A 25897-nucleotide genomic window follows, 5' to 3' on the forward strand; every position below is an offset into this window, starting at 1 on the left:
CAATCAAAATTAAAATTTTAATTTATTTATTAATTTAAAATTTTAAAAATTATTTTTTTCCCATTTTTTTCTATTTTTTTTTTGATGGAAAAAATAAAAACGTCATTCAAAATGATGTTTCTTTTTTTTTTTTTTTTTCGGACGATACCATCGTGGAAAAAAAGGAGTGACGTGGAAGGAAAAAAAATACCATTCAAAATAGCATTTTTTTTATATATTATTTTGATAAAAAAATTAGATTTTAAATTATTTTTGTAAATAATTTTTTTTTTTATATTATTTAGGAAAAGAGCCCCACTAGTTACATCGTCCAGTGAAGCACAAAATCTCTGCAAAGAACGGAAACCTACGAAACCAGCCCCTATCTCTTTCCTCCACCCGAGCAGTATTAGCAAGCAGTCGGCTACCATAGGTCTTTCTCGATAAGTATGCTGACTCAAGATACTACAGGAACACCAAAATATCTTTAATTATAGCCTTTATCATGTAATGGATACTCCCATGATCCCATCCTTTCTCAGAATGGGCATCAGGTTGAGAGAATCGTTTTCAGTAATGACCCTCTCTATATTATATACATAACCAAATTGCAAGGCCTCTCTCACACAGCCCAAGTCTCAGAAAATAGATGGCTTTTGCTGGGTAGGCTCTCGAACCTGCGGCAGTTTGTGGTTTCCACCATTGCCACTTCATTCTCTTTAAAGAAAGAAAAAGAAAAAAGGACTCTTGAACCTGCATGCAAGCAAAACAAGAATCAGACCTAACAAAAATTTAGCGCCAACTTTCTCTATTTCAGGATGAAAAGAACCATGAATGTTAAATCTTAGACCAATAGGTTGGTGGGAGCATCCAATGAACACAAATGGACTGATTCTGAGCCTGTTGTTGATTGGGCTCGTCCATCGTTATTTGTTATAACCATCTATCAGATGACACTTGTTGCGGTGGACCATTTAAGATTTGAACCAAGACTGACATTATTAATTTATTATGCATCTTTTTCACTGCGGCAAGGGGTGGTGGGAAGGCATGTTAGGTCCCGGTTCCACCAATCCGAATGCCCCTCATTAATTATATGGGTTAGATCCGAAGTATGGACCAGGAAGAAAACTACAAGGATTACCTCAGACTCTAATAATTGCTTTCCATTACAAATTCTACCAACTAATGCCCATACGAATCAGATACGAGATGAATATTTTTCTCGGAAAAATAGGGAGAACCTGATAGAGATAGGGTCAAAATCCCAACAAGTACCTGTCAAGAGTATAATGGAAGTTTAGCACCGAATAGCATCGAGCACCTTTCTCGAACCCAGAGCTGTTTCCGCTGGCCTTTGCCTGTCCCACGGTGCAAGAATTGATTTTAAATTAAGATGAGAATGTAAAGGCATCTCCCTGAATTGCTATATGCTTTGGAAACAAAATTGTTTTTTAAAATCAAAATCAGGTCTAGGCATGTGTTTATGTACTCGAACAGTCCCAGTGGAGTAATATTTATGAGTGTACTACCACCTGTTGATCCAGAGTTCTTTACAAGAAATGTCCCCGGAGAGTGCACCCCACTCACAAGGATCCTTATATAAGCGAACACCCTTTATTGTAGCAGCTTATTATTATTTATTTGGCAAATACCTATAATGCAGCAGTGGTATTGCCGCTATAAACTAATTTTGTTGAGCTCCCGATCGGTACCATACCATATTGATACCAAACAAATATATAATATTATATTATACTGACATTTGATATACTGAATCTTATTATACTGTATTGCATACCGACACTATAATAAAATGATATCAATATGAGATCGGATACCAAACATCGTAAGCTATTGCAGTTACCATACAAAACAAGATATCCATGTGATCTAAGATTGAATGACTGGTGATTGGGGTATATGAAAGCTATTGAAAATGAATTGTGCTCACGATCAGTTTTTTTGCCGTGATCCGCTTAACAAGTCGGACAACTTTAGTGGGCTACGTATCATGGGCTTGGGCATGCTCAGGGCGATGGGTGAACTCATAGTCGAGGTGGACAAAGGCACGCTCTATCTCAGGCAATAGCTCAAGTTTCTCTTGCAATGCCTCGCCAATATCATGTGCTTCTCTCAGGGGCATATCTGATGGCAACACAATGTCCACCTCCACAAAGTAGTGGGAGCCAAATGTGTAGGCCCGCACGGTGTCAATGTGCCTAATGGCCTGGTGGTGGTTCCAGCAGAGGTATGTCAGCTTTTGTAGGTATTCCGGTGCTGCTGATCGGCCTACCAATGAGTTCACATTCTCCAGCACAGTCATTGACCATGTTCGAATGGTGTACAGTGCCAGCTGCATAGATAGGCATTGTGTTAGAATTAAAGGCAATGCTATCAAAAATGGACAAATTAACATATGCATTTTTCTTTTTAATGTAAATGAACATATGCAAATCGATCCCTTTGCTTCACAGGCTAATCATGCTCTTCAACTATCTTGTCAAACACATGGCCTGCGTGTCATAGCAGTTATGATGGTGAAGATAAACAATGCAACTTTGGACCACCGATATCAAAGAGGAACTTATAACATGCAGGTTGTGAGCCCAAGCCAGTCACAAAATCAGCCTGCAGAAAAGATCTAATGTTTTTTTTTTTTTTTTTTTTTTTTTTTTGTTACAAAAAGATATGATGGTTAATATACTTACAATGATAGCTCCAACAGGATCAATCCAGTCCTTTACATAGTTGGCAAGCAGTGCAGCCACGAGGCCTATGACATTGGTGATGACATCAAAAAAGTGGTCTTGTGCATAAGCTTTGACGATTTCGTTAGTGAATGAGCGGCAATAGACAACCAGAATGAGCTTCACAAGTGTCACTGCTAGCATAATGTATACAACCCATGCTTCTTGTTCCTTGGTCAAGCTAAATCCATCCTCCTGCATTTATGCAATCATCATTATGTCAAAAAGCATGGAACCGATGATGCCAGAAAAAGAACTCCATTTCAAACAGCAGCATTGCCATATGGAAGTGATACAGAACTGAGAATGCGCTATTAATAAGGCCAAACAATTGTTTAAGTTTCTATTCAGTTGGGAGCTAGACTATCATAATCAATTGGTACCCATAAATGGTCCACTAACTTCAGCATTCCTGGTCAATCTTCAATACATATCCTGTCTGTGAATGGCCTATAACCATCTCTACAATGCAGAACGGGGGTGTTCCAAGACAACAAACATGGAGCATAAATTACCAACTAACATCGCTGAATTGCCAGAAGTAAACACATTGAAACAGTGAAACTTTTGTTTGTGTAGGAGTTGAGAAAAGATATTTGCTTACATCAGATATCAGCAAGCGCAGTGACTCTAAAATAATCTGCAGACCTAATGTTGCCATCACAGACGCAAATACGAGAATTCCCTGCACATGATATTTACTTTTGAGTATCTAGAAAGTGTATATATAAGAGACAGGAGAAATGAATCATTGAGAAATTAAAATCCCAATATGACTAAAATGTGAAGCTCAAGAAGAAAACTCATCAAGTGCTTGAGGGCAGACAATCAGAGGTATATTTTAGTCAATGACGCTTTGTTTATTTATTTTTTCTCTTCAAATGTTGAGCTCCACTCCTAAATGAAACTATAGAGATAGTGCATGAAGAAAGCCATCCTTAATTCAGTTTGACCAACATCAAGCATGGATTTTTTTTCATTTTTAAATCCCTGAAAATAGAAGAATACCATGCCATAGCATTTTACCTAAATTTCAACCTGAATTTTAATTTGATGAATCAAATTGTTTACCACACATGGCACTCAGTGACAACCATGGTTTGTCCATCTTATTCTCAACTGATATTGCACCATTCGCAAATAACAAAATCAAGAAATACATCTTAAATGACAACATCAATAGATGTATAATGGATCTAGTCGAGGATGATCATAGTTAGTCTTTCCTCTTGTATTTCCTTATCAGTTTTCTAAATGAGATAATTAGCAACAAACCCTAAGCTTTTTGGAACTCAAGAGGACTGGCAACATGAAAAAGCTTTTCTCCCACTCCCCCCTGATGAATACTCTTGGTAGCAATCCAAATTCATGGAGTCATAACAATGTTAAACCTACCCTTTTATTGTGATAATCTGATTTTTTTTTATCGCACGAATCTCAAAGCAGCCTAAAAAAAAAGAAAAGAAAAGGAAGGAAATGAAGAAGACTCCCGCTGGGAGTCTTCTTCCACCCAAAATCATCGGAGGAGAAGTCGAATCTAGGGAGGATACGGCCTCCCCTCTAACTTATAAATCTTTTCCTCCCCGTCCTTAGCAATCAATGCCGAACAGCAACCTTCCTCCCTCCTCTTTCTCTCTTTTTTCTTCCGTTGAAGCTGTGGACACCCTCACCGTGTCTGCCTAAATTTCTCACTGGAGAAGCTGCTGGAGCCTGAGGTAAGCTCCGCCCCTCCTTTCTCTCTTCCTTCCCCTCTTTCCCATGCCATTGTGCACGGCCGTCGGCCATCGGACTCGTCGGAAGCACAACCAAAAAGAAAAGCTCTATTTTTTTCCATTTTAACTGAGCTTTTTCCCATCTTTCCAGCCACTGGCGCCACCACCCACAGTGCCGCACCTCTGGACCATAACCTTTAGCCTCCCCACGATCCTCCACAGTGAGATCATGATCGCCGGCGAACGGCCAACAACCAAAAAAAATGAAGAAAAACCCCAGGTGCCTTGTTTTTTCGTGCCCCTTTCTTGATTTCTCGTCAGACAATCCTCACCGCCGGCTGTCTCTTGCCCCACCGTCGTCAGCCATCACTATCGGCCTCCGCTTGTTGCCGCCATCCATCCTCAGTCTTTCGGCCACCAGCCACAACGGACCACCCATGTCTCCCTTGTTCGGCCAAGAAAAGAGAAGGAAAGGAAAGAAAAGAAAAAGAAAAAAACAGAGAAAATATTTTTCTCTCTTATCTCTCTCCTCTCCCTCTCTTTCTCTTTCTAACTGCATCACAGACCCTAAAATGAATTTGAGATGAAAATAAGATGATCCGAAATTGCTTCAAAATTCGTACAGTAGGTTGGATCCCAGCCCGGCCCTTATCCGAAATTTATAGCATCTTATCATGGTTAATCCATATTGAGTCACCTTGATATGACCTTTGATGATCTCGATCATGATTGCCTCTTCTGAAGGATACAAAGATTCTCTCTAAACTTTCTCTCTCTATTTTTTCTCTTATGACCAACTTTTTCTCTCTAAAAAGATCTATGAATCCTGTACCGAGTCATGCTTTCATCTTCTAGAGACTCATATTGACTCTAACAAGATGGCCCCAAGCTGTTTTGATATCCATGCTGGATGTCAACCTCATTTGGCCATATCAAGTATATTTCAAGCTCATTATTAATGAATCCTATTGATCGATCTTGACCTTGATCCAATCCATGCTCCATAATTCCTTGATCAGAGTTGCTTAGATCGGATCCTCAATAAGAAGGCCATGAATTGTTCCGATGTACAGACAGCCTATCGGACCGACCATCCGATCAACGACCTCTTTCCTTATTTAATTTTATTGAACTCGTTGAAAGAAAATTGATTATAATTTAATATGTTAAATAGGATTATCTGATTCATTTAAGAAAGAGTGAAGATCTAAGACGAATGAAGTAATTGGATCTTACGCTCCTTATATATTTTTAAATAACCATATTTTCTATACAAAAAATTATTATTGATGAATTCATATTTATCATAAAATAAAGATCAGCATATGTGATATGAAAAGTATGTTTTATTATGAGCATTGATTCCATGAATATGCTTTACGAAAATAGCATAGTTATGAAGCATGAATTTTATGGTTCTTCCATCTATATATATATATTTTTTAAAAAAATAAAGATTTCAAAGGCTCTCAGATAGCTATGAACGAATCCTTATGGGAAGGTCGACACTTGGAGCTAGCATCCACACGAAATATGACCCCGCCAACGGATATAAAGCTGGCACACGAAATAAGAACTCTATCGATTAAGAAACATGGCCCTGTCACAAGTATAATAATGAGCTTAACATGAATGCCTATGAGCAATATTTTGAAACATGACACGAATACATGACAAGAATGATTTATAACTCATGTTTATGAAATATTCATGATTTATGCAAACAAGATTTGGTTTATAACTTTTTTTATTATATACTCTATAAAATATTTATTTTTGTATTATCTATTATTTTCTAAATATTGTATTATCATAAAAAATTTATATTTGATCCGATAAAGAAGCATCGATTGTACTTACTGAGCTAGTGTAGCTCACATCTTTTTAATTTTCTTTTTCTTTTACAGAGAAAAAAGATTAGGACCAACGAAGGATTTAAGCTTGAGGATCTACGTAGCAAGCTTGAAAATTTAATATCGAAAGTTTAGTTTATTTTATGATCATGGATTTATAGTTATTTATTTATGAATTTTGAGACTTGGATTGATATTTATTTTTGGATTTAGATGCTCTGAACTAATATTGATTTAATTATTTGATAAATAATAAAATTAAATTTTTTATTATGTTTTATTCATGAAGGATTTTAGTTGATTATGATTGATTGGCTTCATATTATCGTGGACTGTACCCCTCAATAGCATGGTCGTGTTATATCTTGAATTTGGGGTATGACAGAAATGGTATCAGAGCCTAAATTATGATCACTTGAGACTGTGGATTAAGTGACTAGGCCATGATATAAGTAATATCAGAGCTTAGGTTGTGATCACTAAGGACTGTAACTTAAGTGGTATTTGAGTATAGGATTACGATCCCTAGGGACATGGTCCATGTAGCTTAAAGGATTCAAATATTGGATTGCAGGTCAATATATATTATGATAGAATTTATTTAGTGGCATATGATGTATGTAATAGAATTGATGAGTTATGTCTTGCATTTCAATAAATAGGATTTGACCTAAGTACGAGAGATGTTGACTCTGAAATAAAGTAAGATATATTGATATGTTATGTTGAGTATGTTTGATCAATTGTTATTTAGATGATTTTGAAATTTTAAACTTGATATGAGTAAGGATCATGACTTTTCTAATTTTGATGTTGATTATCTGATCATTACAATTTTGGAAGGAAGCTATTTAGGATGTGACCCAAGGAAAAAAAATTGCATCATACAAGAGAGAAATATTTTTTGAGCGTTCAACCTATAGAAGGATCATATATGAAACTTGCACGTAAATAAAAATATATATTTGGTTCTATTGGTGGATGAATTTTATAATGAGATTATGACGTACACATTTTGATGAAATTTTTAAAAAATTTTTATTACCATCTTTTATGTTGGAATATTTGATCTTCCCTATGTTTATTGACGACAGTGGAGTGTATTAATTATTTCAAATCAAAGTTTAGGTTTATGAGCTGATCTAAGGTATTTTGCTATTATTAAATTTTGAAAGACTTATATGAGTTTTAAGAAAAAAGGGACAAGATTTTATATTGGTTAATTTATTGATGCTAAGGGTGATGATGAAGAAAGCTCCATAAGAAATAACCGAATTGATTCTATCACAATCATATTGACTTGACGCCTTCTAATTTGTTGGATAATTGAGTTAATCTTTTTATAAACAAAGGTTGATTTGGATTTGTCTCATTGATTATCAGGTAAATCTAGGTTAACTCACTTCAACTTAACTCTAAATGTATTGGATTCTAGATGAGCGGTGAACAAAGTTGTCAAATTAGAATTCGACTCGTGAATCATCCATACCTTAACTCGAATCGCGACTCGAATCGTGACTCGAATCGTAAGATTCAGTAACAAAAAGCACAATCAAAATATATACCAATCTATTAATTAATGAATACTCAAAAAGTATAGGTAAATTTAAAATACTAAGTCCAAACTACAAATTAAAAGTAAACATGAAGTATTATTAATTCACTATTCACTCAAAAAATTAAATAGAATCTTCAGCCATCATAATCATCTCCAAAGCTAATGTCGTCATCGCCACCACCGCCGTCGTCGTCATCATCATCATCTTCAAGCATAATCATCTCTTGATTCTCTTCTTCTTCCTCTTCTTCCTCATTACCTTCATCTTCTTCTATCACTTCAATATCTTTCTCAATAACCTTTTCTTTTCCTTTACCTTCACTATCAACATTTAAGTTTCTTGATCCTACAAAAATATTTTAAGAACCAACAAAGCCAAATAAAAAAATAATGCAATTGTTTAAAAAATTAAGAACTAAAAAAAAGAATTAGAAAATAATTTGCATACCTCTCTTCCTTGTTCTGTTATTAGGTCCCTCATCAATATTAAAACATTCATTTACATCCAACCAAGATACATCATCCAATAAGCATGGCTCTTCTTGTTCAGTTATCCACTCATCATCTAATTTCATATCTGATAAGTATATCGGATCATGTCTCTCCCTTTTCTTGTTTTTTTTGTTGTCTCATCTCAAGTTAAATATTATACTTGACAAACACCAAGGCATTCAACCTTTGTTGCTCCAAATGATTTCTTTTTTTGGAATGAATATGTTCGAATGTGCTCCAATTTCTTTCACATCCGATGGCACTACAAAGTAAGACTTAGTACTCGAATTGCTAGCCTTTGAAGTTCTTTGCACTATTCTTCAAAACTCTCCCACCATAGAGCTAGAGAAATAAAATAAGATAAATTAAATTTAAATTAGACAAGTAAAAATGAATTCATAAAATTAAAATTATAATTACCTGATTGTTTTTTATTTCTTGTTGATACTGTCATGTCCATCCCAAATAAACCTTCAGCCTTCTTAAATTTTTCAAGTTGTGAATCAACGATGACTCATGTCTCAACATTTGGATGCATCTTCTCAAATATCTTGAACAATCCAATTTTTACTTCAGCATCGGCATTAAAATTAGGATCATATTGAAACCTAAAGATCAAGAATCAAAAAATAAATTTAAATTTAAAATAATAAAATTTATTAATGGAATAATATAAATTAAAAAAAATGTGACTTACTTGGGATTAAGATAATATGCTGCCGCATGGAGTGGTCTATGGAGTTGCAAATCCCAACGAGTGTCAATTATCTTCTAAATTCGATCATACCTCTTCTTAATATTGTTGAAATTTTTGCCAATTTGTTCCTTTGCTCTATCCATTGCTTCATAAATATAACCTATAGCCGGTTTTGCATCTCCATCAATAAGTCTCAACACTTTTACCAAAGGAAGGACATACTGCAAACAATATTTTGTAGCTTTTCAAAATTTGTTATCACTCAATATAATTTTTTGAACTTTTCTAGCCTCAAATTTGTATGCATAAGTGCTCCTTACCCATTCCTCTGAAGCAAATATAGCCCTTAAAGCAATTTCCTATCTAGTATGCTTCTCAAAGTGAGATAGGATGTTGCAAATCTAGTAACCGCTGATCTTGTCAATTCTTTATTCTTAGAATATTTTTTAAATAAACTAAGAACACAAGTATGGTGGTAAATATAAATTGTAACTTGCCTTACGTTGCCAAGTGTATTAAAAAAAATTGAAATGTTTCCAATGCCACTAAGTATTAAATCTATACAATGAGCTGCACGTGAAAACCAAAAAAGATGCTTTCTCTTTTCTTCTAAGAGTCTACCCGCGCCAACATAAGCAGAAGCACTATCTATCACCACTTGAACTACATTTTCTTCTCCAATCTCCTCTACTAAGCTGTCAAGCAATTCAAACAACTTATTTGAATCCTTACTAACATCAGAGGTATCCAATGATTTGAGAAACACCGTCCCACTTGGACTATTCATAAGAAAAATAGTAACAGACCGATTTTTTCCATCAGTCCAACCATCGGACATGATTGAACATCCCATTTTTTTCCACTCACCTTTATATTTTATCAAACATTTATTAACATTTTCTACCTCTTTCATCAAGAAAGTAACCCTAGCTTCATGATAAGAAGGGAGTTTCAATCCTCTCCCATACTCCCCAACATATTTCATCATTTGAGCAAATAAAGAACTTTTGACCAAATTGAATGCCAATGCATGTCCATATAGAAATCTACAAATATCTCTAACCACTAGTTCTCTTTTTTTTTTACCATTTCATTCATTGTCCGTTGTTTACATACATTTCTCCTTCCTTTCATCATCAATGAATCCATAGTTCCCTTTCTTATTTTTGCATTTGGCTCATCTACTTCAAAACACTCAACATCATCATCAAAATTTTTTTCTATTTCTTTCTCCCCCAACAAATTTTTTCAGAAACTTGAATGCAAGGAGAAACATTGTTACGTGTACCGGCAAGATGATTTTTCATTCTATTCACTCCTCCCCAAAAACTCTTGTTACAATAATTGCATCCAAGATGTTATCGACTTCCATCGCCTCCTTTATCATCATCAAATTTTTTAGAATGATTCCAAATGGGATCCACAACTTTAGATTTTTTTTCTAGGTGCCATTATTCAATAAAATAATAATACACAATTCCACTGTAAAGTATGTAAGTCAATCCCTGTTAAAAAAATAAAAATTGTTAAAAAAAATTGCTAAAAAAAACTTAACTTACTGTTACTGCTATTTTTATTTTATTTTTTTTTTTGTGAGGGTTTAAGCGATTGTTGGTGGCAACAGAACCAAAACGGGACCACACCTCTCCAGTTGCCCCTCTCGATTTCGAAGCTTCGAAAGAAGGCCCGACTGAAAAAAAAAGGAGGGACCACAGCCCAGAGAGAGCTTCGATCTGATCGGGAAAAAAAAAGGAGTTCGCAGGCAGCATCGAGGAAGAGAAACAAAGAGGTTCGCCGGTGGCTTCGGGAAAGAGAAATAGAGAGATTCGGGTGGCTTCGAGGAAGAGAAACAGGGGAGAAACAGAGAGATTGGGGAAGAAGAAGGCTTCGATTTGATCAAAAAAAAACTTCCAGGAAGAGAAACAAAGAGACTGAGGAAAAGAAATAAAGAAAGCAATGGAAAAAAGGAATCTACCAGATCTACGATGAATTTGCAGGGATGCTTCGAAGGCTTCGAAGCTTCCTCTTCCCCACGCGACCTCTTTCTCTTCTCGCCGTAGTCTTCGAAGGCTTGAAGCAGCCAGAGAAGATGGAGAAACAGTCGAATAGAAGTTCAAAGATAAGAAATCTCTTTGATTTGCTTGTGTGAACCAATTTTGAAAGCAGATTTTGCCAAAATCTGACTTTTATTTTGATTCCCTAGCTCTTCGGCTTCCAAAAACAACGAATAACCACCATCGAAACTTACCTTTTCTGACTCGACGATATCGGACGATCCCTCAAGTCGCACGATTCAGCTGACGGACTCACGATTCAGGTGCGATTCTTCTCATTTCCCGATTCACCATTCCGGTTCGACTCGACCACGTTGTGAATCATCGCGAATCGTACGAGTCAACTCGCGACTCATACAATTCTAACAACAGAGGCAGTGAAAATTTATGCAATGACTTCAAATATAGAAAGTGGATTAAGGTTTGATCTTGATGTGATATGCTTGAGGCATAGCGAGGATAAAAGAACTCAAAGTTTTGCTTTAGTTCTATTTTTTTAGAAAAAAAAATGAAAGGTTGGATCTTCCTTAGATTCTAATGTAAAGTGGTATTTCTTGTCATAATTTATCTGATAAATCTACAGAATGTGATAAATTTAGATCAGAGTGCGTAATAGAAGTATGGTGGTTGAATTATATTAAAACTAGTTAAGAATATTAATGATATGAATGGAGCTTGACTTTCGCAAAAGAGACTGTCATTGACAAACAAAAGGATAAGGTTGTTGATCCTTAGGCTCATTTAGATGTTGCAATACTATCTTCGACGATTGGTTCTTTTATTATTAGTAATGGTCAGAAGATTATTGAGCATCTTAAGTTTAAGATTATGGATTGATATTTCTTAGATGAGCTCAGACGTAGAATGTTTGGGTATAGATATTCTTTTCCTATTTTTGACATTATTACTTCATTTGTTTGAATGGATTCGAGAATTTTCTACGATAAAAATTTAATTGTTACAACATATAAGAAGTTAAAAGGATAAAGAAAGTTGTAGATTATGGTAAGCATCTATGTTACAGACTTTTCTATTTTCTTAAGAATAGATAGGATCGATTATGATTTTCATATGAAATCAATCAAAAGCAAATAATTTCGTAGGCAAATGATTATAATATTTTAAATCAAAATTAAGAGATCAAAGAAATTTGTTATCTTGCAAATAGAAATAATCTAGTTTTGAAATATCATATAGTTATTTATGTTGAGGATTTGTGAAACAAACATTTTGAGACGTAGATAATTTGGAAGCTCAAGGATAATATGAAGATTATGTACTTTCAATATTCCAAACCTCAGATATGTCAAGTTTCGAGGACGAAACTTTTTTTAAGAAGGGTAGAATGTGATAATCTATTTTTTTATCGCATGAATCTCAAAGCAGCCTAAAAAGAAAAAGAAAAAAAAAGAAGGAAACAAAGAAGACTCCCGCTGGGAGTCTTCTTCCACCCAAAATCATTGGAGAAGTCGAATCCGAGGAGGATTCGGCCTCCCCTCCAACATATAAATCTCTCCCTCTCCATAGCAATCAACGCCAAATAGCAGCCTTCCTCCCTCCTCTTTCTCTCTCTTTTCTTCCGTTGAAGCTGTGGACACCCATACCGTGTCTGCCTAAATTTCTCAATGGAGAAGCTGTCGGAGCCTGAGATAAGCCCCGCCCCTCCTTTCTCTCGTCCTTCCCCTTCTTCCCATGCCATTGCGCATGACCGTCGGCCATCGGACTCGCCGAAAGCGCCACCAAAAAGCAAAGCTCTGTTTTTCCCTGTTTTAATCGAGTCTTTTTCCCATCTTTCCGGCCACTGGCGCCACCACCCGTGGTGCCGCACCCTTGGACCATAACCCTTAGCCTCCTCATGATCCTCCATAGTGAGATCATGACCGCCGGCGAATGGCCAACGACCAAAAAAATGAAGAGAAACCCCAGGTGCCTTGTTTTTCCATGCCCCTTTCTTGATTTCTCGCCGAATGATCCTCGCCGCCGGCTGTCTCTTGCCCCACCGCCGTCGGCCATCGCTATCAGACCTCCGCTTGTTGCTGCCACCTATCTCCTGTCTTTCGGCCACCAGCCACAATAGACCACCCATGTCTCCCCTGCTCGGCCAAGAAAAGAGAAAGGAAAGAAAAGAAAAGAAAAGAAAAAGAGAAAAAATGCTTTCTTTCTCTTATCTCTCTCCTCTCCCTCTCTTTCTCTCTCTAACTGCATCACGAACCCTAGGACGAACTTGAGATGAAAATAAGATAATCCGAAATCGCTTCAAAATTCATGCAGTAGGTTGGATTCCAATCTGGCTCTTATATGAAATTTATAGCATCTGATCATAGTTAATCTATATTGAGTCACCTTGATATGATCTTTGACGATCTCGATCATGATTGTCTCTTTTGAAGGATACAAAGATTCTCTCTCTACTTTCTCTCTATTTTCTCACTTATGATCGACTTTCTCTCTCTAAAAAGATCTATGAATTCTGTACCAAGTCATGCCTTTATCTTCTAGGGAATCATTGACTCCAACAAAATGACCCAAAGCCACTTTACTATCCGTGCTGTATGTCAACCTTATTTGATCATATCAAGAATCTTTCAAGCCCATTATTAATGAACCCTATTGATCGATCTTGATTTTGATCCAATCCATGCTCCATGATTCCTTGATCAGAGTTGCTTAGATCGGATCCTCAGCTAGGAGGCCATGAATTGTTCCGATGTACGGACAGCCTATCGGACCGACCATCCGATCAACGACCTCCTTCCTTGTTTAATTTTATTGAACTCATTAAAAAAATTGATTATGATTTAATATTTTAAATAGGATTATCTAATTCATTTAAGAAAGACTGAAGATCTAAGACGAACGAGGTAAGTAGATTTTATGCTCCTTATATATTTTTAAATAGTCATGTTTTTTATGCAAAGAATTGTTGTTGATAAAATCATATTTTTCATAAAATAAGGATCAGCATATGTGATATGAAAAATTATGAGCATTGATTTCATGAATATGCTTTATGAAAATAGCATGATTATGAAGCATGAATTTTATGATTTTTTCATCTATGTATATATATGTTTTAAGAAAAAAATAAAAATTTTAAATACTCTCAGATAGCTATGAACGAATCCCTATGGGAAGGTCGACACTTGGAGCTAGCATCCACATGAAACATGACCCAGCCAATGGGTATAAAATTGGCACACGAAATAAGAATTCTGTCGATTAAGAAATATGACCCTATCACGGGTATAATAATGATCTTAGCACGAATGTCTGATCAATATTTTGAAACATGATATGAATATATGACAAGAATGATTTATAACTCATGTTTATGAAATATTCATGATTTTTGCAAGCATGATTTGGTTTATAACTGATTTTATTATATGCTCTATGAAATATTTATTTTTGTATTATCTGTTACTTTCTAAATATTGTATTATAATAAAAAACTTATGCTTGATCCAATAAGAAAGCGTCGGTTCTACTTACTAAGCTAGTGTAGCTCACATCTTTTTTTTTTCTTTTACAGAGAAAAAAGATTAAGACTGACGAAGGATTTAAGCTTGGAGATCTACCGTAGCAAGCTTAAAAATTTGGTAGCGGAAGTTTAGTTTATTTTATGATCATGAACTTGTAGTTATTTATTTATAAATTTTGAAACTTATGTTGATATTTGTTTTTGGATTTAGATGCTCTGAACTAATAGTGGTTTAATTATTTGATAAATAATGAAATTGAATCTTTTATTATGTTTTATTCATGAAGGATTTTAGTTGATTATGATTGATTGACTTCGTGTTATCGTGGACTGTACCCCTCGGTAGCATGGCCGTGTTATATCCCGAATTTGAGGCGTGACATTTATAATCTTTCTTTTCTTTTTTTCAAATGTCCTCTTTTTGCTTATAGCTTCTCTGTCATCCTCAAACTTTGTCAAGATGTATAAAAATCACCAATCCTACCTCACTTAGGTTGAGAATGAGAAAGACAATGCCATCTATCAAATAAGCACAAAGAAAATTTTTAGCAGACTTTGGATTTGCTATCCATGTCCCCTTACAAGTACATCCCACATGTTCACATATGGTATCATGCGTAGGCATCACAAGTCGGTGTGATGGTTTCACATTAGATCAAAGATGGACATTGGGGACTGAATAAAAATCACCTTGCATGTATGTAGACCCTAGATTGCAGACTTGCTGGGGAGAAAAAAAAAAGGGAGGGAAGAAGAAGGAGAGTATTCAAAAGAGCAATTCAACACTGTTCTATATTGGAATACAAACACATAATGGTGCCCAGGCAATGGCAAGTAAAAAAAATTACAAATTAAAAGAGGCATTCTAAATTTTCGCACATCATAATTTTTTATTTAGTTTGTTTCTTTCAACATAAGGATATCGAACAGAAAACTGAAAGCCATATCTTGCATTTAGATAAAGAATCTATGGTAGTTCTAGCAACACATACTTGAAGCAATTCACATTCAGGTTAACTGTGTAGCAAATAAGCAAGAGGATTCATAAGTCTAAAATATGTACAGATTTACAGGATTTAGAGTATTGAACCAATTCCAGTTTTACATGCAAAGGCCTTTATTTTAGTAACTAATAACTAAATGAATTTGCTATAAAGATAGCATTTCTAAATTCTTGTAGCTACAAATAATATTAACAGCAAGATCAGTTGGTAGACATACAACAAGAATCATATATTAAATAGCTAGAACATATTTACAAGAATCAGAAGAACCAAGTTAAATATTGGAGATTATCAATTTGATTTGTAAAATAATAATGCAAAGAAACTAACCAGTGGCTGCATGCGCCTTTTCCCTATAGGATATTGGTAAGGATTTGCTGTTTGCATAGATAATGCAGTAAACCATAGGATAAAACCCGATAACAGATCAAGAAGTGAATCCAATGTAGATGCAATGATTGCCAGTGAACCACTCCTTATTGAAGCATAAACTTTTGCAGCAAAGAGAATCATGTTTGCAATATTTGATATATGGATGGCTCTTTTCTCACCTCTGGCAACCCTTTCATGTTCTTCCTATATGCAATACAATTATGTCAGTCCATGACCTACTACTGGAAACTAGAAAATTTCTTCAACCCAGCTTCCCAAGAGGTTTCCTAAAGAAAAAGGACTGTAATAGGTATTAAGTCCAACCTTTGACATTCCAGGAAGAAAACCATGATCAGCCAAGGCATCCATTTCATTAAATCCCTCCAACATTTCCACCTGCCGCTGATAATATTCTGCCACAACATCTCCAGTACCTACGCACATCAAGCAAATTTAGAAATGTCAATTCAACATTCTTCACTCATTCCAGCTCGCATCATGTATTATGGGCAATTCCGAACTCTGGAGATTAAAACATAAGCCAATCGGTTAATAAAATTAATTATTTATGAATAAAATCAAATGAGAAAACTGCTGTCAAATTTTCAAGGATTGTGAGGCATTTCAGCCAATGGATGCTAAAGATCCATGGAACCAACAAAATTATTTCTTACTTTGGCTGGTTTTATAAAATCTTCTTCTAGAAACAGAAGAAGGGTGAGGTGCACAATTTAACATCCATATTACAAAAATTATTAATGCAATCATCAGCATTTATTTATGCATATGAAACAACATTCCCTCATCAACTTCCCTAATTAAAAGGCCTGCCAACGCAGTACTCAAACACATCCAGTTGGCATGGAAATATGTGGTGGGTCACTTGAGTTGAGAGTTAATAACAATCAGCAAAGTCTAAAATGCCTAAGAAGTAAAAGCTAAATGCTTTGAAGGCTTCTTATGGATACCTCAATTTATCACAGAAAGGACACTTTATGGTGACAAAATTATGATCTGGCTGTATTATGGTTCAAATGTATCCAGACCTGCTTCCACACAAAAAGGAGGTACTTTGCCATCAAAATGTACATAGATACATTGATGTAAAGAAATTCATTTGTTTAGAGGCATACAAATGCATCTCTTATGAACAAAAGAACCATCAATGTTGGATATATAATGGAGTGAGTGGTTGATAAGGCAACACCTAAGAAAATCATTTAACAAAGACATGTATATGGAGATCACAAAAAGGAGTTTATGTGGATTTAGATGGCATTAAGAAAAAGAATTCTTTGATGAAATTTTTTTAAAAAAATGCATTCTTATGGGCTTTCTTTGACTCTGTACAGACCAACCACTCAAAGAAACCATCAAAACAATTAAGGTTCACCTGTGTGCTAAAAGCAATGGAGTATGCATTGAATATTGCTTAGATAGCTCAAGAAAGATGAATCTTAGATCATCTCTAATGGCTGTTCTGTTAAAGAATATAATTAATTCAACGATGAATGATGGAAACACATCTTAACGGATGTTGAAAAAGCTAGGCTATTATTTGAATCCTGAGTTTGCCAGTGATATCATGAGGAAAGGGGCATTCCTTAGGTTATTGACCATTAAAGTTTTGCTCTATTACATTGAAAACTTGATAATTGTAGCCCAACAAGACCTTTTCAAGTTATAGTATTAAGTTGTTCACAGAAAAGATAGCGGATGGTTTTGTTACAAAAGGGAAACGGTTTTTTTTTTGTTTTTTTTCTTTTGATAATAAAATGCTAAAAGCAGACACCCAGCATTAACTAAAAACAGAGTGATTTTTGGAATGTCTCCTTCACTTACTTTAATGACTTGATTGCTTCCCTCAAATTTTACAACATTGGCCGACAAGTATCCATCCTATGCAAATAAAATGTCAAGAAAAATATCACCACATCAGATTTTTTTATAAAAGAAAATAGCACGACAAATTCTTTAGAGGAAACACATGGGAAATTTTCTTAGTCCCTAGAGTAAAAGGGTAAATTTCGCAAGCTGTATCAATAATAAGACTTTTTTTTTTTTGGTACAAATTTATAGTCACACCACTCTGGTGCGAGAGCAACCCAAGAGATCAAGGTACAAAAGGTCCCGCAGGGTCGGGAGACAAACATCACCCTGTCTCCAGATCCAATCGTTAGAATACTCCACCACGAAAGCCGCAACCCAGTCTGCAGCAGTGTTTACCTCCCGGTAGACATGCCGCACCTGGATCGCAGCAGCATGATGGAGAGAAGTCCAGACGTCCCGGATAAGTGGGTGAGCCTCTAGGTGCTCCGTCCGTCCCTAGATCTAAGTGATGATGATAGCAGAATCACCCTCAATGCAGATCCTGTCTGTCTGAAGCTGCTGCCTGGCAAAGGTGATGCCCATCCAGGTGGCCTGAAGCTCCGCTTCCGGAACAAAAGGCTTAACAAGGTAAGAGCCACCAGCAGTCAAAAGTCTAGCATCAAGACCGTGAATGATGAAGCCCATGCCGCCCCTCCCGTCTCTGACACTGCCATCAAAGTTCACCTTGACAAATCTCGAGGGAGGAGGCTCCCAGGAGATGGATAAAACTCTGCGGGTCGCTGTAAGGGCAGCAAGGGAGCTCCAGGAATTGGGGTTGCCAGGGGACAAGATAGCAATGTCAAACTGGCTGTACTCCACAACAAGGCAGATAGCTCTCTCCAGAATCCGATGAGCAGGAACTACGTCGCCTTCAAAGACCACGCTGTTTCTAGAAAATCAGATCTGATAGGCGATATAGGCCATCCGACCACCTGCTGCAGTCGTCCCGTCAATGATGCTCTGGCGGATAAGAGTAAAGAAAGAGACCAACCATGAATCCGTACTCGACTCCCATGGGTGGCTGTCTGTCTGTCTCCGGATAATCTTCGCCCTGGGGCAACGTAGAATGGTGTGCTCCACTGACCCGTCCTCTAAACCATAGATCGGACACGAGCTCGAGATCTCCATGCCCTTGTCCTTGAGAAGTATCCGAGTCGGAAGGCAATTCCAGGTGAGTTTCCAGAGAAAAAGCCTCACCTTAGGGTGAGCAACAACTCTCCAAGTCCACGTAGCCTTAATCCTCTTGGTCGATGCCGGACTGCACATCAGGAAGAGGTCCCTTAGGGGAACACTCAGGCAGCAAAAACGACCCCACACCCTAACGTCCTGGTTGGGGTGCACAGGAATTGGGATGGTGAGGATCCGATCAGCAAGAGGGCCACCTAAAAGCCAAGTGATCTCCTACGCTCTCCAGTGCGTACCATCCTCAATAATGAGGTCACAAACCTGCATGTCGTCACCCACCTCGTTGCTGAAGAAGGTCGGCCAGCGGGAGAGAAGAAGAGTCAAAATCCAAGCATCCTGGACCACCTCCATCGAGCACCCATGCTCAATTAAACATCTGACCCGATCCATAATATCCGATCCACGAGCACAGATCTCCCTCCAGATAAAGGAGCAATCCCACACAGTCTGGATGGGGGCCCCCTGGCGCCACACTCCGTAGTGAGTCCTCATAACCCTACTCTACAGACAATCCGACTGGATCAGAAATCTGGCTGTATGGCTGGCAATCAGGGTCTCCCTCCTCGCCAACAGGAAATGGATTCCGAGACCTCCATCCCGCACCAACTGACAAACCACCTCCCAGGATGGCAAGAAGACCCAATGCTGATCCCATCCGGATCCCCATAAAAAGTTGAGAAACTGCTGCTCCAGCCCTCTGAGACATGAAATCGACATGATCGTGTTAGCCAAGAGATACATCGAAATAGAGCTTAACACCGACCTCACTAAAGTCATCCTGCCTATCAAAGATAAGGCATTAGCATGCCATCCCTGCAGGCGCTCTTGGATCCACTGCTCCATGGGTCTGCACTCCACCCTCCGCAGGCGACGGCCCATGATCAGGACTCCAAGGTAGGTTTGGCTCCCTAACTACTCCTGGATCTCCAGACTCTTCCGAATCGCCAGCCTCACCTGGGGCTTCGTTCTGGGGATGAAAATGATAGTAGATTTCTGAATGTTCACCATCTGCCCAGACGTCCGACCATAGGCTCCGACAATAGAAGCAAGGCTCTCTGCGTTTCGAGTCGAGACATGCCTAATAAGGAGGCAGTCGTCTGCAAAAAGAAGGTGCAAAAGCAAATGAGCCCCAGGGGTAGACCAATATGGCTCCAAGGCCTGCCTCTGAACCATTACTCTCAACATTCTGGACAAGGCATCAACAAATAAGATAAATAAGTAAGAGGAGAAAGGGCAACCTTGCCGTAGACCAATAGACAAGTGGAAGAACTCCGTCGGGGTGTCATTAAAAAGAATGGCAAATCTCGAAGCCTCCACGCAATCCATGATCCAGCCAATCCACCTCTCTCAGAAGCCCAGCTCCTGGAGCAATTGACAGAGGAAAGACTAACTCATCCGATCGTACACCCGCTCCACGTCCAGCTTGATCGCCATAAGGCTGCGGCGACCAAGGGCTCTCTAAAGATCATGCATAAACTCCTAGGCAAGTAGAACATTGTCGATAAGAAGACCAACCACCAACACAGTCTCCCTGCTCCGAGCTAATCAGGCGAGGCATCAACGGCTTCAAGCGTCCGACCAAAATCCTAGCACACACCTTGTAGAGAGTGGTGTAAAGACTGATTGATCTGAAGTGACCTGAGATTGAGGTGTCAGGCCACTTCGGGATAAGAATGATCAAGGTCCGTTTCCACTCCACCGAAATGCCCCTGGACTGTAAGGTCACCTGCACCACCTCCACCACCTCGTCACGGATGATCGGTCAGTATATACGGAAGAACTACGAGGGAAATCCATCAGGCCCCCTAGCCTTGTCCTCCTCAAGGGACCAAAGTTCCTCTCGCACCTCCTCAACAGACATCGGGCTGGTCAGGATACCATTCTCCTGCTCAGAGATACTAGTCACAAACTGGGCTCCTGGGATGGGATAGTCCTCTCCCAGCGATGCCGTCTAGTAGTCCCTGAAGAACTGGAGATCTCCCTCCGAATTCCCTACTGTCATCCACAACACTGCCATCACTCTTCCGCAGCTGCGTGATACGGTTCGTGGACCTCCTGATTATGGTAGAGTGATGAAAGAATCTGATGTTCCAGTCCCCCTCCTGGATCCACTGGACTCTGGATTTCTACCTCCACAGGATCTCCTGCTGCCTCAATAACGAGTGATGTTCAGAGAACCTACTACGAAGCTCTCCCATCACCGGCTCCTATAAGCCCACCTCCTGGTCCTCTCTCATCTGCAGCTCTGTTATATCCGCCTCCATCTTCTCAATCCATCAAAAAATATCACCCACCTCCAAGCGGTTCCACTTGAGAAGTCTGCATCGAGCTAACTCAAGCTTTCGGGTCACCCTGTGCCTCGCGTCCCCATGAACAGGCATCCTCCACACCTCCCAGATCAAGTCACATGATCTCGAATAGAGATCCAGAACTTCTTGAACCGAAAAGAGCCCCTGAGTAGGTCTAGACCATCTGTCGAAATGAGAATCGGGCAGTGATCCAAGGCAATCCGAGGCAGATGCTGAACATGGTACCCTGAGAACAGCTGGATCCACTCTGTAGAAGCAAGCGCCCAATCAATCCTCCCAAATTCGAGCCGACCCTAACTGGTTGTTATACTAGATAAATCTCAAACCCACAAAGCCAAAATCGATTAGACCAGTGCTGCTAATAAAATTTTTGAATTCTCTAGACTCAATGTTGTCCCCATGCTGCCTACCTCCATGCTTCTCATGGGGGCCCACAATGTAGTTGAAGTCACCAGCCACCCACAAAGGCAAATCCTGTGTCAGAAGTCTAGAGTTCTCGACCCATAGCACCCTCCGCTCCTTGTAGTTAGTGCTCGCATAGACGTCAGACAGAAGTCAGGGCCCACCAGAATAGTCTGAGATGACTAGTGCCACCTGCTGCTCACATCTGTGGAAAGCATCCACTCTGATCGACCCGTGGTGCCACATCATCAAGATGCCCCCGGATAAGCCATGGGACTTCACTAAATAGAAATTCCAAAACAAAAGGATCCAGCATCTAGCCTGGGCCAATCCAGTCCTGGAGAGTCGAGTCTCACTCAAAACACAAACATTCGGACTATGCTACTGGACCAACCGACCAAAGGTCAATCGAAAAGAAGGCTTCCCTGCACCCTAACAGCTCCAGAGCAAAAGTCTTATGGAGAAGACTCACTAGAAAGGAGGCCTGCACTAGCACCCCCCTCGTCTTGAGAATCTATCCCAGCCTCATCATCCATCGGATCCACTGTCACCATGAACACCCCCTTGTCATGGATGGCCTGCCTCAGTCTGTCCACCGCAGCCTCATGAGTGGGGTCCTGGTCCACAACCGATGCATCCATATGTACCAGGCCCCCCTCCACCTCATCCCCGGTGATGAAGTCCTCCATCTCATGCCTTGATCTCCATTTCGATGTCCCCACCTCATTGGGCTCTCCAGCACCTGACTCGCACCAACGGGCACCAATGGGCCCTCGTCCGCCTCCTCTAGGGCTTTGGCAGCAAAAACAAAGACCCCAAGTCCCCCAGCTCCCTCTATCGCCTCCACTCTGGTATAAAAGGAGGCCACTCCTTTGCCCTTGGCCTTAGGCTTCTCATTTCCATCTTTTTTAGAACCCGCCAAGCCCAAATCCCACCCAGAAGGCCTTAAAGGAACCCGACCCACATCAAATTCAAGGGGTCGAGCTTGCTTAGGCTGGCCTGCAGCCCCCGCCCACTGCTCCCCTTGGGTAAGGCCCACAGCCGCGTGGGCTGGGTCGAGCCTGCTCCCCGTGCGGCCCGCCCCCGCTCTCCCCCTTGGATCCGGCCTACGCCCACCCAGGTAACGGGCCCACCCCATCGGGTCCCAACGCACTTCCGCATGGGACCCTGCCTGCAGGCCCAGGACATGCCAGCGGACCAAACGGACCAAAATGGTTTGTGCCCAGCCCACAGTCCACAGGGCCCCCAGCGGGAATCTTCACGCTGGATCTCCACCGTGCAACCTTGGAGGGTTGGATCCAGCTGTCGAATCCGACCTCCGAGTTCACCCGAACCGAGTCCCCAGCCGCCCTGCCCAGCTCGAGTTGACTCGCCCAAGACTCAGGGTGAGATGACCCCATCTCCTTCCTCCTCCCGTCCGCCGCTGCCTCCCAGCCCAGTTCCCGCCGTCGGATGGCCAATAGCCAGGGCCCAAGGGGTGGCCCCACAACTCCCGGGTCACCTCCCAGCTCCTCCGCCCAGAGTACATTGTCCGAGCGCAAGCCGGCCACCGCAACGCCCCTCCCCGCCTGGCAGCACTTCCCCGACGAGTGGAAGAAACCGCAACTAAGACAAACTCCCTCCAGCCCTTCGAAGACGAAGCACTGCCAAAATGGACCTTGAGGCCCTTTCACCAGCACCTCCAGCCACAGCGGACGGCCAAGGCAGATCTTGATGCACACACGGGAGAAACCCAGCTGGCGCCTGTCCCTCATGCGGTCATCGACGAAGATAAGCTCGCCGGCGGGCCGCACCACCTCCCTAAGCGCCTCCTCCTCCTAGTATTCAGCCGGGAGTCGTGGGAGGTGGATCCAAACTAGGGCCCTCACGATCGGCCCCTCCACCGAAAAGAAGCCAGGCCGCCAAGGTTCGAGGGCCAGAGCCTGACCAGCCACGGCCCATGGCCGTCGGAGGACGCAGTCTCGCTCCTCTGGGTCCCCAAACCGGAAGAGGAGCAAGCCCCCGTCAAGCCCAAACGCCGAGATTTCTCCCTTAACCCCCCCACGGAGCCAGAAGTCCCTTGCCGCCAGATCCAGCGTCACCCGCCGCCCCAAACTCCTCCCCACCACCGCGGTTGCGGCCCACCACTGCAATCGCTTCCTCAGAGCCACTGTCGGGGCCTCGGCAACCTCTGGGAACCACCTGGAAAGCACCGCAACCTCCTCCGGCATCGGCTCCGGCGAAACCCACACCGTCCGCCCTTGAACCACCCGTTTCCAGCTGGATTCCGGCCGATCTCCACCCCTCGATACGCTTGGATGGTCTCGCGGGTCACTCGCCATCTTCACAACCCTCGACGGCGACGACAGATGACTGGATCGCCGGTGATCACACCCCAAATGCCCAGAGCCCGAATTCCAAAGCACTCCCACACGGACAGAAAAACGGTCGCTTGAAAACGGTCACCTCACAATAAGACTTTATTCAACACCAACTAAACAATTGCCAAAAATCTATAAAAGATGGAATGACGAAGAACTTCGAATAAAACAGTTATGTCAGTTCTTCAGACAACAAAAAAAAACGGAATTACCCAAGAAAACCACGTCAAACCAAACATGTAATCCAAAAAAAGGCACAAGGATTCAAAGGTTAAAGAATTGAACCGAACCAAAGACGCCGAAGCAGCGTTGGAGTCTGCAGGAGGGCTTCTCTTTACGCTCCGATCGCCGGAACCCCTCGAAGTTGAGCCGCCACGACCGGTCCCACTCGCCGGACTCCGGCAAGAGGAGCTCCACCCCCTCAGCGTCCCCGCAGGAGCTCGCCGCCTCCACCATTACCCTTCTCCTTCAAAACCCTAGGATCAAGCTTGACTCCAAATTGGATACGCTTTCAAAATGAGCACCCCATTCTCTGCCCCAGCTCTCCATAACAAAAGCGACCCAGAGACAGCGACTCAGAGGCAGATACTGTCGCGGCGATGGTGATGGTGGTGGGATTCCGGGATCCACAGATAATCCGGTGTATTGTCTGGAGCGTGGACGGCCGGGATTGCGTCGGGGCCCAACGGATGGGATGGAAGGGGGCCGGACCGAGCGAGGGAAGGGAAAAATTATTAGTTATAACTGTACTACCACGTGGATTTTGGATCGTCCAATGAAATATCATCATATTATTTAATAAAATTAAAAAATTAATAAAAATTAAATTGATAATAATTAATTATAATTAATTATTAATATTATTTTTATTTAATTTTTTCAATCAAGCAAAAAATTTTGAAACTTTAGCGGTGGAATGATACGAGGATAACATTTTTTTTTTTTTTTTTTTTTTTTTTAATGTTCCAAAGTTCACATGGAACAAATCTAAATAATTTTTCGGAGGGGAAGGATCTACGCGGGGCCCACTTATTCCAGTCGGCTGGGTAGTGGTACCTGGGGTCATTTTCCTTAGGGTTGGGATGGGCGGTATTTCCGGATTATTTCCACGTCGGAAATCCAGTACAAGGAGCTGAGTGGATTAGTGTGGGTCCCGCTCGGATCGTCGGGTTTAAGGGCCGGAAAATCCGGCCACGTCTTCGGGTCACGTTTGGGGTCACACGGTGATGGAGGGATAAGAACTGGTCGATGCAGAGAAACCTTATGCACCTTATCCTACTTTAAGTAAAGAGGCTTTCCTGTTTTTTTGTCAAAAAAAGGTAAGGGGCTTTCTTGTTGATTGGGGATTGAAAACAACTGTTCATTTAGAGAATAATAGTAACAATAAAATCCTAAAATTTATTATAAAAAATAATAAAGTCCTAAAATTCTGTCTTGAATCGAACAAATCCATATAGCTTAAAAGGGCGAGAAATCAGTTTACCTTGGAGATGCATCAACAATGGAGTCAATCCTTCTTGTATTGTTGGATGTCTCCCATTCTGGTAGCCACATGAATTGCCATATATTAGCCCAAGAAAACTGAGAATGTAAAACTTCTGGGTAAAAACTCGATTTTTTTACTTCTTTCTATATTTTTAATTTTTCAAAAGAAATTTAATTCAATCCTTCTTATTCTTTGGATTGCCAATATATTTACATACATACATACATACATACATAGGTATGTATGCATGCATGTATGGATGCATGTACGTATGTATGTATGCATGCACGTATACAGCCAGATTATATCAATCCATTACAAACAGCTTTCTTAC

The 25897-nt window shown here is 40.3% G+C and overlaps 2 protein-coding genes across 5 annotated transcripts; both read right to left on the reverse strand.

Moving 5' to 3' along the window:
• Nucleotides 1–1788: 1788 nt before the first annotated feature.
• LOC105032830 (metal tolerance protein 5) lies at nt 1789–25697 on the reverse strand. Of its 4 annotated transcripts, none has more exons than XM_010907402.4 (7): nt 25561–25697; nt 24368–24726; nt 16277–16386; nt 15911–16156; nt 3334–3414; nt 2691–2924; nt 1789–2335 (listed from the first exon to the last, which is right to left on the reverse strand). In XM_010907402.4, the coding sequence occupies exons 2-7, from the start codon at nt 24531–24533 to the stop codon at nt 1985–1987; spliced, it is 1188 nt and encodes a 395-aa protein (XP_010905704.1). In that variant the 5' UTR covers nt 24534–24726; nt 25561–25697; the 3' UTR covers nt 1789–1984. The 4 variants fall into 4 exon arrangements, with proteins under 4 accessions (XP_010905704.1, XP_019702020.1, XP_073100817.1 ...); XM_019846461.3 differs by lacking the exon at nt 25561–25697 and adding an exon at nt 17795–17851 and having other exon boundaries at nt 24368–24447; XM_073244716.1 differs by lacking the exons at nt 24368–24726; nt 25561–25697 and adding exons at nt 17795–17851; nt 18310–18443.
• Nucleotides 7466–8946, reverse strand: LOC114912853 (uncharacterized). The gene is made up of 3 exons (XM_029261143.2): nt 8765–8946; nt 8301–8686; nt 7466–8198 (listed from the first exon to the last, which is right to left on the reverse strand). The coding sequence occupies exons 2-3, from the start codon at nt 8425–8427 to the stop codon at nt 7987–7989; spliced, it is 339 nt and encodes a 112-aa protein (XP_029116976.1). The 5' UTR covers nt 8428–8686; nt 8765–8946; the 3' UTR covers nt 7466–7986.
• Nucleotides 25698–25897: the final 200 nt, after the last annotated feature.

This window comes from Elaeis guineensis, chromosome 10, assembly GCF_000442705.2.
Source record: "Elaeis guineensis isolate ETL-2024a chromosome 10, EG11, whole genome shotgun sequence".
Taxonomy (NCBI): Eukaryota; Viridiplantae; Streptophyta; class Magnoliopsida; order Arecales; family Arecaceae; genus Elaeis; species Elaeis guineensis.